Consider the following 13,811-nt stretch of genomic DNA (forward strand, 5'->3'; position numbering starts at 1 on the left):
AGACGGGTGGAATCGTGGTTGAATCAAATCATTTGAAGAATAATGATGATCCTAAAAAGTCCACACACCATAGGAACATAAAGTAGTACTGGTTTGGGGGTGGGGATGAGAAAGAGAAGAGGAGAAAACAAAAGGAAAGGAGGCCCTTGTGCAGGAACCATACACCAAGTGACAGGGCACGTCATACGGCAAACAACATTTTTCATTTTTTATCTACAGGTGTTGAGTACAAAATCAAGGCGATAATGTTGAACTTCTGCAAGATCTTAGGCCGCAGTTTGGGACATTGTACAGTTTTAGCAAGAATACAGAAGTAATGGAGAAGTCAGAGTGTAGATTCACTGGGATATTTACAGGGATAACGGGTTGCTTTGAAGAGAGACTTGAGAAGTTATAGTTATTTTTTTTTATTAGACCCAAGGAGGCTAAGGGGTGAACTGACAGAGTTCTGAGAGATTTTGAAGGATTACGACAAGATAAATAGTGATAGACTGTCAATTGGTCAGCAAAACAGTAATGAGCATTATAAAGTTGATTTTCTAAACAAAATTTATGTTGCCTTCTGGTAGATTTAGATGCTGGTGATGTTGCCATTTTTACAATATACACACTTTGGGAAATTCCACTGAAAATGATGTGGTGCAGTGACCATGATGCTGTCGGAATGCTGTTAAAAACTCAACTGATTCACTGATGCCCTTTAGGGAAAGAAACCCTCCGTCCTTACCCAGTTTCTAGTCTATATGTGTCTGCAGTCCCACACCAACATGGTTAACTCTTCACTACCCTGAGGTGGCTCAGCAAGCCACTCAATCGTATCAAATCATTGTCTGCAGCAGTTCAAGAAGGTGGCCCAGTACCACCTTCTCAAGAGCAAGCAGGGATGGGCAATAAATGCCGGCCTTACCAGTGACGTACACATCCCGAGAATTTTTAAAAACTTGTGTACAGAAATAAATGTGTCCAAAGGTATAACATCACCAGATATTTTTTCTTCCATTTGTCTGGTAATTAAAACATTTGCATATTTTTGTTTTCTAATTGAAATCATTATTAATCTTTTATGTCCTGGCCAACAGCACGATATAATAAATAACTCTACTGTAAGGCTGCCTATAATTCACTTATTCCTTTGTCACTTGTAGGTTATCACGTCAGCATAAAGAGATGGTTATTGTTATACTGCTGGGCGAGGACAATTCTTAGATAAGTGGCCAGTTGGATTAGCTCCCTGGATCAGAGGATGCGTAATTCAAGTTGCCATCTTGAGTTGTGACTAACATTGAGGCATGAGGTTAGCTGCTTTATAAATGAGACACAAGCAGTTGGTACATTATGCATTTAACTTTTGCCTCCTTCAGTCTTTCAATGGAAGAAAATTATTGCGTGTTCCATTTGAAATACTAACTTTCCACTCAGTGTTAAAGCTCAACGGATTTAAGTAAAACTGCACTGGAGTAATTATAAATAAATGAAAAAATATTTCCTTTTTCACTATTGTGGCTAAGAACCACAGATGATATTCAGCAGAAGAAAATGTTCCCCATTGCAAAATGGGCAGTCAGACCTCTAACTATAATATCCTTTCTCCAAAACATTCACTGCCAGATAACTAACAGCTGATGCTGGCGGTTATTGATTCTACGAAAACATTTAAGCCATCTTTAATATAATTCATAAAGGAAACTTATTCTTTTCAGCTGTTCCACGATCTCTGATATTTTGAACGTGTTAGACACAAGTAACATAGAGGAGTTACTAAGCTTAACAGTACAAGGGATCTGAATAGTCATTCACACCGAATGTTCCAATAGGTTGTCATTTCCACCGTGTACATTAGTTAAACTCGCTCCCGTGTTAATAAAAAATCCTCATAACTTGATTTTTTTTTAAAAAGCCATCAACAATGAGATACAATCGCCAAATCGGATTTAAGTCAGAAGCATGCTTGTTTTATAGTGAATATACAAAAACAAAAATCACTGACAGGGGAGAAATTCCTAATACGCGTATGGCTTGTCGTTACTCCCAGTAGATCACTATGGTTAATATCAATGGGATTTTCTATAATCCAAAAACTAAATATTTTAAACAAAGGGAAAAGGGCTTGGGAAACAACTAAACCGATAGCACAGGTGAGTTTACAATGCCAGTGACCATTATTGTAGTTTCAGCAGTAATCAACAGGTGGCATAAAATGAACTCCATCAGAACTCATACTTATCTACACATTACAGAAATTACAGCCATTCTTTTGAGAAAACAAGATTTTTCTTTACACTCCCATTCTCTGATCAATAACTGACAAAAATTATTCAAGTATGAGTTTCATTTCAGTTTTACAACAGTTACAACAGTTACTGTAAGTGACCCCACCAAAGGTAAAATGCTGGCCCCACCCTACCCTATAAAACACTAACAACCCAACTAATTAAACACCAACACAGCAGATTGTGTTTTTTCAAATTAATGAACAGTATATTCTCTTAATGTCCAGTCGAGGACCTATTTTTGTGTTAGACAAGATATTACTGAGGAAAGCACAATAATGGATGTTAAGATTTAGCAAGACAATAGGATAAAGTTACCAGATAAGCACTTTACTCAAAACGTTTTGCACATAGACCTGCAATTTATGACCAAGTTGCTATTTTCTAATCTTGCATCGTGCAAACATACAGCAAGGTCATGGTCAATCCCTTTTAGGTCAATAAACTGAATTCAGCACACCTTCAAATACGACTCAGGATTGATACAAATAAAAGTCAATAGGATGTCATTTAGGGCACCCAAATTAAAACAAACATATCTGAGACATTAGGATTATTGAACTAAAAATAATGAGGACTTGGCACTTCTATGCAGCGAACGGAAATATTTATCACTGATTCATCTGATTGAAACAAATTAGTGTCAGTCCTCCAGAAGAAGCATGCAAAAGGAATTGGGGAAAAAAAGTGATCTCGTCTATTAGGAGAAAGCAAAATTATGCCACATCTCCCCAGAACTTTCTTGCACTAGTAGGAGAAATAATGTGAGATCTTACGGGTGCATTCTGTAACAAGACAGATATTCCTTCCTGTGGAACTCACTAAACCAGGGTTTGTTCCCAAGTTTTCTCTGTGCAAGATACATCTGCTGCAGGTTTAGAAAATGCAAAAATTAAACTCATTTCCAAACCGGTACAAATTATTGTGCAACAGTGCAACAAAAATTTCAACAAAGGTTCCTGAATTGGGTAAAAAAATAACTTGGTACTTAAAAAGCATTAAAACCCCAATGGTGAAGGCAATTTTGATGCTGCATGCTTCTTTAATTATTATGATTATTCCAAAGTCTAGTTCTCTTTGATCAGAGTGCTTTGTGCTCACTTATTTGGGTCTGCGTAAAAGCATCTTCATGTAAACAGTGGGAGCTTTATAAATACTACAACTGATCTCAGACTTCAAGTGAGGGGAAGGTGGAATCAAGTCAACGTGCCCACTCAAACATTATACTGTGACCCCAGTTGCAAAGTGCAAGTAGGTGGATCTTGGGTGAGGACAGGACCTGGCTTGCATGTGAATCCCTCAAGAGTTAGCAGCCTGCTCACACTGGCGCAAAAATTGGCCACTTGGGGGAGGCACTCGGGCGTAACAGTGCAATGAAACAGTATCCCCGTATTGGTCATCGACTTAATAGAAAATTGAAGAACAATGTTGTTTAAATGCAGTGGTGGATTTAATTCCTGTATAGGCACCAAGATCATTCTTAATTGATGAAACTAATGACCTGGGAGATGGACTATGTACAAGCTCTTAACCACATAGCACACAACTATAAGCATTCATCAAGGGTTTTTGATAGAGTAAATAAGGAGAAACTGTTTCCATTGGCAAAAGAACCAGAGGAAAGGAGATGCGAATTAATATTTTATAAACGCAGCGAATTGTTGTAATCTGGACTGCACTGCATGAAAGGGATGTGGAAGTAGATTCAATAATAACTTTCAAAAGGATATTGAATACTTGGAGGGGAAATTTACAGGGCTACAGTGAAAGAGCAGGAGAATGGGACTAATTGTACAGCTCTTTCAAAGAGGCAACACAGGCACGATGTGCCAAATGGCCTCTTTCTGTGCTGCAGCATTCTGTAATTCTATGAAAAGTAGAATGTGCGCACGTTTGTTTAAAAAAAACTAAAACCATAATTATCACTTACTCATTTTAAAGGTGGAGGCTTACCTCGCCTTAATACATTGCGTGAGTATTAAACCAAGCTTCACAACAGATCCTCAATACCGTGGAAAGATATGATCTGCAATTCCTTTCATCAACTTCCGCCCCTTCTCGCTCCACTCTTTCCGCCACCCCCACCCATCTGGCACCACTTCTAAAAATTCAAATCACTGAATATGATTCTTTCCTGCTTGAGCTGACAGTGATATTGGTATCCCTGTCAGTGTTCACTCATATAAATCCATCTTGGAAGTATTCAGTTAACAGGTTTAAAGCAAACTGGAGCCGCTGAGAGAATCAGTTGTTATATAAAGAAAATTATGCACTTAACAATATAGCTCGAATCGTGACAAAACAGTGGCACTTCAAGTTTGTTGCATCATTATTCCAATGCTTATATTTTTTAAAAAAACAGTATATTTAAAAAAAAATTCTCCCATCAAAATAATTTACCCCAGGACCAGGACCCAATGGTTTCTACTTCAATGGCCCACAATGCCCTCCATCTAATTTCCCCAATACTGGGTCCAGTCACCAGTATCAACTTTGTAAGCACCCTTTGCCCCCTTGCAATTCCCATTACCCCAAGCCGGCATACCTGATACAAGCAATGGCAGACGCTTCTCAGCTGTGGGGGAAACTCAGATGAGGAATTAATAATGGCATGGAAAAATCTCTCGGTCATTTGCAGTAGATTCCGTTGATTTTCATCCAGGCTTTCCGTTGGTTCCAACCTGTAGAGCAGTATTCACATTATCATTCTTATTTGGATGCCAAACACCCGCCCCCCCCCCCCCCCCCCCACATAAAACACACAAAACAATGTGAAAACTCATTTTTGCACATTCAGCTATTATGTACTGAAATCACTAGGTGGGTCACTGCATTCCATACCCATGTCAGCCGCCCTCCGTGCTGGTTTCATTTTACCTGCCTAACATGTTAAATCTGCAGATGACATTGTGATAGGAGCTTTTAATGTTAGTGAGCCAATGGTAGCCAACACCATATTGTCTCATCTCCAGTACATATAGAAACAATTTGGGGTCTCGACAAAAGGCAAGAAATATGATCTGGAGGACATTGAGGTTTATGCAGAAAATTAAAAACAGGACCATGTTGAAATCAGCACCAGTACAGATAGGCATACCTCTTAACCAGTTTAAAAAAAAAAAAAATAGGATCCTCTTCATTGGGACCTCATCAAATTCATGGCCTATAAATGGTTCAAAATTCAGAGCCAGTACATGATCCTCACCCCCGCGCCCCCACCCCCCCAGCCATATGGAAGGTTCAGTGTAGCGCAACGAGCTACGTAGACCAGGAATGTCAAAGGTTTAATCTCAGACCTGCGATGAATTCATTTATCTTAGCTGGGACATCAGCAGGCTGCAATAATTAGCCTGTGTGCCCCTGGGTCAAGAAGGGAGAGAAAACATGAGCATCATGCACAGTTCCAGTCCCTGGTCACTAACTAGCAATCTCTACTACAAAGCACATACTTGGAGGCCACCCGAGGACAGAATTGGACTGAACCATGATGTTTTCCATGGTCAAAACAGCCTGCCAAAGCTCACAAGCAAAGAATGGCCAGGTGTAGGGAATGACCAGCACTTGTGGAACTGTATGACAGAAAGAGGAAGAAAATTGAACAGAAAGCCCGAGAGAGCTTAAATTACTCTTGAATGTTCCTCACCAAGGAGGCACCCAGGTTCTGTTCTGCAATGGCTGGAGATGAGAAACTCAAAACGTCAAGAATCATGGGTACGTTTGCAAACAATACAACCCATAATGATCATGTTAATATATTGATCATGGCATTACAAATATATATTTATTAAGACTTTTAAGGCCTAAACTATAAACATGCAACCACCACTTAAGTCTTTTACATTGCTTAAAAAGGAGAAGGAAAGCCTAGTAGGAGAGCATTTTCAGGACGGAGAGCTTCATGTTGAAAGTGCTCTCCTCCAAAGCTTCCCTTCTCCTTTCAGCATTGTACACACATCTGCTTTTCAAATAACTAATTCTACGCCTTCCACTTGGTAAAAGTTGGGCTCTAAGTTGTGGCCTCTCCGAGTGCGTACGATGTGCAAAGCGCCTCATTTAAACCCGGCACTTGCAATCTGTCCAAATTTCTTTTGACAGATCGCACTCATCCCTGGGAGAAGGGCCTTCGCGGGCAGAGATTTGGGCTATTTACCAGGTGTAAGGCCTGCTTTTACCAGCGCAAGAGTTTTAAAAGATAGAAAAATGTAACTTTATCACTAATTTTTATATTAAAAACCCTGTCCATTAAGGCAAGTTTATTCTTAACCCTTTTAAAAACTTCAAAAAACATTTCATTTAATTTAATTTCAATTAATTTTAAATATGAGGTGTTTTTTTTTAATTTATGTATTGTATGTGTGTTTTTGGAGGTATTCCCATTCATAGTAATGGGAGCTCCGTACAAACAGAACTCACCATTACTATCAATGAGAATATTCCATGTTCATTGGTGGTCTTGGGATGCGTGGGCTTCTGCGCTGGGCTGCGCAGCTAGGCCTCGGAGCCGAAGTGTCCGTTCCTCCGGGACTACTTTCATTTAAAAATAATTCTGGTCGGAGGCACCCGCCCGCGAGAAGCCTTCAACCACAATTTCTGGCCCGTTACCTTTAAATTGCCCATGCACTGCCCCGACCACTAATTCAAGTCCCAGTCATAATTGGCACCACTCCATTGACTCATGTTACAGGGTGACAAGCAGATGGTGACAGCAAAATCAGAGAGTCATAGAATGGTTACAGCACGGAGGCGGCCATTCGGCCTGTTGAGCCTATGCCGGCTCTCTGCAAGAGCACCTCAGTTAGTCCCACTCCTCCACCCTTTCTCTGTAGCCCTGCAAATTTTTTTCTTTCAGGTACTTATCCAACTCCCTTTTGACAGCCATGACGGAGTCTGCCTCCACCGCCCCTTCAGGCAGTGCATTCCAGATCCTAACCACTCGCTGCGTATAAAATGTTTTTTCTTATGTCACCTTTGGTTCTTTTGCCAATCACCTTAAATCTGTGTCCTCTGGTTCCCGACCCTTCCGCCAATGGGAACAGTTTCTCTCGATCTACTCATGATTTTGAACACCTCTATCAAATCTCCTCTCGACCTTTTCTGCTTCAAGGAGAACAACCCCAGCTTCTCCAGTCGATCCACGTGACTGAAGTCCCTCAACCCTGGAATCATTCATGTAGATCTTTTCTGCACCCTCTCCAAGGTCTTCACATCCTTCCTAAAGTGCAGTGCCCAGATTGGGCACAGTACTCTAGTTGGGGCCGATTCAGTGTTTTTTTTTACAGGTTCATCATAATTTTCACACTTTGGTACTCTATACCTCTTCATGAAGCCCAGGATCCCGTAAGCTTTTTTAACCACTTTCTCCACCTGCCCTGCCACCTTCAACGATTTGCGATCATATACCCCTAGGTATCTCTGTTCATGCACCCCCCTTTAGGATTGTACCCTTTAGTTTATATTTCCTCTCCTCATTGTTTCTACCAAAATGTATCACTTTGCATTTTTCTGCATTAAATTTCATCTGCCACGTGTCCACCCATTCCACCAACCTGCCATGTCCTCTTGAAGACTATCACTATCCTCCTCACTGTTCACTAGACGTCCAATTTTTGTGTCATCTGCAAATTTTGAAATTGTGCCCTTTACACCCACATCCAAGTCATTAATATTCATCAAGGAATGTAGTGGTCCCAGTACTGACCCCAGGGGAACACCACTATATAACTTACTCCAGTCCAAAAAACAACCGTTCACCACTACTCTGTTTCCTGTCACTTAGCCAATTTCTTATCCATTCTGCCATTGTCCCTTTATTCCATGAACTTCAACTTTGCTGGCAAGCCTATTATATGGCACTTTGTCGAACGCCTTTTGGAAATCCATGTACATCACGTCAACCGCATTGCCCTCATCAACTACCTGTTACCTGAGCAAAAAACTTGATCTAGCTGGTTAAACACAATTTGCCTTTAACAAACCCGTGCTGGCTTTGATGGTATGAGATGTGAATTGGTTAGAATAGACTGGCGAATAGACTGGCAAATGACACTTAAAGGGTCGACGGTGGATAGGCAATGGCAAGCATTTAAGGATCACATGGATGAGCTTCAACAATTGTACATCCCTGTTTGGAGCCAAAATAAAACGGGGAAGGTGGCTCAACATTGGATAACAAGGGAAATTAAGGATCGTGTTCAATCCAAGGAAGAGGCATATAAATTGGCCAGAAAAAGCATCAAACCTGAGGACTGGGAGAATTTAATAATTTAGCAGAGGAGGACTAAGGGTTTAATTAGGAGTGGGGAAAAAAAAAAAAGAGTATGAGAGGAAGCTTGCCAGGAACATAAAAACTGAATGCAAAAGCTTCTATAGATATGTGACGAGAAAAAGATTAGTGCAGTCAGATTCAAGTGAATTTATAATGGGGGATTGAAGGCCGATAAATCCCCGGGGCCCGATAGTCTGCATCCCAGAGTACTTAAGGAAGTGGCCCTAGAAATAGAGGATGCATTGGTGATCATTTTCCAACAGTCCATTGATTCTGGATCAGTCCCGATGGACTTGAGGGTAGCTAATGTAACACCACTTTTTAAAAATGAGGGAGAGAGAAAACAGGTAATTATAGACCGGTTAGCCTGACATCAGTAGCGGGGAAAATGTTGGAATCAATTAGTAAAGATGAAATAGCAGCGCATTTGGAAAGCAGTGACAGGATCGGTCCAAGTCAACGTGGATTTATGAAAGGGAAATCATGCTTGACAAATCTTCTGGAATTTTTTGAGGATGTAACTAGTAGAGTGGACAAGGGAGAACCAGTGGATATGGTGTATGTGGACTTTCAAAAGGCTTTTGACAAGGTCCCACACAAGAGATTGGTGTGCAAAATTAAAGCACGTGGTATTGGGGGTAATGTACTGACGTGGATAGAGAACTGGTTGGCAGTCAGGAAACACATAGTCAGGATAAACGGGTCCTTTTCACAATGGCAGGCAGTGACTAGTGGGCTGCCGCAGGGCTCAGTGCTGGGACCCCAGCTATTTACAATATACATTAATGATTTAGATGAAGGAATTGTGTGTAATATCTCCAAGTTTTCAGATGACACTAAGTTGGGTGGCGGTGTAAGCTGTGAGGAGGACGCTGTGAAGAGGTTGCAGGGTGACTTGGACAGGTTAGGTGAGTGGGCAAATGCATGCAGATGCAGTATAATGTGGATAAATGTGAGGTTATCCACTTTGGGGGTAAAAACACGAAGACAGATTATCTGAATGGCGGCAGATTAGGAAAAGGGGAGGTGCAACGAGTCCTGGGTGTCATGGTACATCAGTCATTGAAAGTTGGCATGCAGGTACAGCAGGTGGTGAAGGCGGCAAATGGTATGTTGGCCTTCATAGCTAAGGAATTTGAGTATAGGAGCAGGGAGGTCTTCCTGCAGTTGTACAGGGCCTTAGTGAGGCCTCACCTGGAATATTGTGTTCAGTTTTGGTCTCCTAATCTGAGGAAGGACGTTCTTGCTATTGAGGGAGTGCAGCGAAGGTTCACCAGACTGATTCCCGGGATGGCTGGACTGACATATGAGGAGAGACTGGATCAACTGGGCCTTTATTCACTGGAGTTTAGAAGAATGAGAGGGGATCTCATAGAAACATAAAATTCTGACGGGATTGGACAGGTTAGATGCATAGAAACATAGAAAATGTGCAGGAGTAGGCCATTCGGCCCTTCGAGCTTGCACCGCCATTCAATGAGTTCATGGCTGAACATGCAACTTCAGTACCCCATTCCTGCTTTCTCGCCATACCCCTTCATCCCCCTAGTAGTAAGGACTACATCTAACTCCTTTTTGAATATATTTAGTGAATTGACCTCAACAACTTTCTGTGGTAGAGAATTCCATAGTTCACCACTCTCTGGGTGAAAAAGTTTCTCCTCATCTCGGTCCTAAATGGCTTACCCCTTATCCTTAGACTGTGACCCCTGGTTCTGGATTTCCCCAACATTGGGAACATTCTTCCTGCATCTAACCTGTCTAAACCTGTCAGAATTTTAAACGTTTCTATGAGATCCCCTCTCATTCTTCTGAACTCCAGTGAATACAAGCCCAGTTGATCCAGTCTTTCTTGATATGTCAGTCCCGCCATCCTGGGAATTAGTCTGGTGAATCTTCGCTGCACTCCCTCAATAGCAAGAATGTCCTTCCTCAAGTTAGGAGACCAAAACTGTACACAATACTCCAGGTGTGGCCTCACCAAGGCCCTGTACAACTGTAGCAACACCTCCCTGCCCCTGTACTCAAATCCCCTCGCTATGAAGGCCAACATGCCATTTGCTTTCTTAATCGCCTGCTGTACCTGCATGCCAACCTTCAATGACTGATGTACCATGACACCCAGGTCTCTTTGCACCTCCCCTTTTCCTAATCTGTCACCATTCAGATAATAGTCTGTCTCTCTGTTTTTACCACCAAAGTGGATAACCTCACATTTATCAACATTATACTTCATCTGCCATGCATTTGCCCACTCACCTAACCTATCCAAGTCACTCTGCAGCCTCATAGCATCCTCCTCGCAGCTCACACTGCCACCCAATTTAGTGTCATCCGCAAATTTGGAGATACTACATTTAATCCCCTCGTCTAAATCATTAATGTACAATGTAAACAGCTGGGGCCCCAGCACAGAGCCTTGCGGTACCCCACTAGTCACTGCCTGCCATTCTGAAAAGTACCCATTTACTCCTACTCTTTGCTTCCTGTCTGACAACCAGTTCTCAATCCACGTCAGCACACTACCCCCAATCCCATGTGCTTTAACGTTGCACATTAATCTCTTGTGTGGGACCTTGTCGAAAGCCTTCTGAAAGTCCAAATACACCACATCAACTGGTTCTCCCTTGTCCACTCTACTGGAAACATCCTCAAAAAATTCCAGAAGATTTGTCAAGCATGATTTCCCTTTCACAAATCCATGCTGACTTGGACCTATCATGTCACCTCTTTCCAAATGCGCTGCTATGACATTCTTAATAATTGATTCCATCATTTTACCCACTACCGATGTCAGGCTGACCGGTCTATAATTTCCTGTTTACTCTCTCTCTCCTTTTTTAAAAAGTGGGGTTACATTGGCTACCCTCCACTCCATAGGAACTGATCCAGAGTCTATAGAATGTTGGAAAATGAATGTCAATGCATCCGCTATTTCCAAGGCCACCTCCTTAAGTACTCTGGCAGAAAATGTAGAAAGAATGTTTCCGATGTTGGTGAAGTCCAGAACCAGGGGACACAATCTAACGATAAGGGGTAAGCCATTTAGGACTGAGATAAGGAGAAACATCTTCACGCAGAGTTGTTAACCTGTGGAATTCCCTACCGCAGAGAGTTGTTGGTGCCAGTTCATTGGATATATTCAAGAGGCAGTTAGATATAGCCCTTATGGCTAAAGGGATCAAGGGGTATGGAGAGAAAGCAGGAAAGGGATACTGAGGTGAATGATCAGCCATGATCTTATTGACTGGTGGTGCAGGCTCGAAGGGCCGAATGGCCTACTCCTGCACCTATTTTCTATGTTTCTATGTTTCCTTAATTAATCCACACTTGTCCAAGTGACTATTCAGGTTATCCCTGATTATCGTTTCTAAAAGCTTCCCCATTACAGAGGTTAAACTCACCGGCCTATAGTTGCTGGTTTATCGTTGTACCCTTTTTTAAACAAGGGTGCAACATTTGCAATTCTCCAGTCTTCTGGCACCACCCCCGTTTCGAAGGAGGATTGGAAGATTATGGCCAGTACCTCCGCGATTTCTTCCTTCACTTCCCTCAGTGTCCTCGGATGCATTGCAAGCCAGTCGGTCCTGGTGACTTATCTACTTTAGTACAGCCAGCCTTTCTGGTACCTCATCTTTATCAATTATTATCCCATCCAGTATCTCCTCTAGCTCCTCCTTTACTAGGTCTATGGCAGCATCTTCTTCCTTGGTGAAGATAGATGCAAAGTACTAATTTAGCACCTCAGCCATACCGTCTGCCTCCATGGATTGGTCTCCTTTTTGGTCCCTAATCGGCCCCACCTCTTCTCAACTACCTGTTTACTATTTCTATACCTGTAGAGGACTTTTGGATTCCCTTTTATGTTAGCTGCTAATCTATTCTTCTACCCTCTCTTTGCCCCTCTTATTTTCTTTTTCACTACTCGTCTGAACTTTCTATATTCAGCCTGATTCTCAGATGTATTCTCGATCCGTCATACACGCTCTTTTTCTGCTTCATTTTACTCTCTATCTCTTTCGTCATCCAGGGAGCTCTGACTTTAGTTGCCCCACCTTTTCCCTTAGTGGGAACGTACCTCAACTGCAGCCGAATGAATGGTCAGTGCTCCAGACTAGCCAATCTACAGACACTCAAACTGCAAATCATTACCAGAGGCATTCTACATCAGACAGATCAGACAAAAAATACACCCATCCAAAGCTTCCACCATCCCCCCCCCCCCCCCCCCCACCCCACCCCACCTTTTTAATGGTCGTCCTACATTGACTGTATGGCAGTCATCACATTGGTGGCCCAATGCTGCACCACCACAGAATAGACAGGTGAAAGTACACAACTACAATTCCCCACACAATGACTTTGCTATCTCATGTTACAGTTGTGCAGTCAGGGGAAGTGTAGAGTGGAGGAAAGGTACTTCGCACATTATCTGAGGGATTGAGAGGGGGGGGGGGGTGGGGCGAAAGAGGCAGAGAAAGCAAACCCCCCCAAAAAACAGTCACAGAACATGAGGGGTATTGCTCAATGTGTTCTTTCAGGGAATAGAACACCCCACAAAGAAAAAAGAGGGACGAAAATTGAAAGTCTTCAAAAGAGAGAAAGTGACTTAAAAAAGGCAGATAAAAATATAAAACTAAAGACAATGGCCCGGATTTTGCGGTAGAAATAACGAGGCCAACGGCGCTCATCGTTATTAAAGAGTGAATCGGACAGCAACTTCCACCGACCGCACCTGCGCAGTTAAACGTGGAAATCGGGAAGTTGCTATCCAGGTTGCCCTGCTCCGCCAGAAGCTTCGTGATACCAGTATCATGGCGAGAGACTCGCCATTCAAATACATGCAACGGTGAGAGGTTGGGGCACTTGCGTGATAGACATCCACTAAACACGCCAGAAAAAGTTGGGGCTTGTCCACTGAAGTGTAAGCGAAATTTTAACGGCGTGTTAAGTCTTACTTACTGCCAAACAACCTCTTTGGCACTGAAAGTTAACTTTTACAAATGTGGAGTCTCATTCCTTCAGATTTTAATTAGTGTTCAAGATTTTTTTTTAAATTAAATATATATTTAACTTTTTCTTTCTTGCTCTTATCTATTTCTCTCAAACTCATCTTTCTTTTCCTCGATTTCATTTTCTGTACATGATTTAGCATTGAATGAACTATTCTAACTCACACTTCCTGGTTTAGACTCTGCATGTCTCTACGGTTTCTTCATTCTGATTGGTTAAGGAGATAAGACATTTGCTTGCCCAGCTGACATATCCCAGATCCC

The 13,811-nt window shown here is 42.0% G+C and overlaps 1 protein-coding gene across 6 annotated transcripts in view; it reads right to left on the reverse strand.

Annotated features, from left to right (window-relative positions):
- The window catches only part of nf1a (neurofibromin 1a), a 321,789-nt gene that overhangs the window by 167,266 nt on the left and 140,712 nt on the right, over positions 1-13,811 (reverse strand). For all 6 annotated transcript variants that reach the window (XM_070856992.1, XM_070856995.1, XM_070856993.1 and 3 more), the window contains one exon: positions 4,816-4,951. In XM_070856992.1, coding sequence (XP_070713093.1) covers positions 4,816-4,951 — 136 coding nt within the window. The remainder of the gene's footprint in view (positions 1-4,815; positions 4,952-13,811) is intronic.

Source organism: Pristiophorus japonicus, chromosome 16 (genome assembly GCF_044704955.1).
Source record: "Pristiophorus japonicus isolate sPriJap1 chromosome 16, sPriJap1.hap1, whole genome shotgun sequence".
In the NCBI taxonomy this organism is placed as follows: Eukaryota; Metazoa; Chordata; class Chondrichthyes; family Pristiophoridae; genus Pristiophorus; species Pristiophorus japonicus.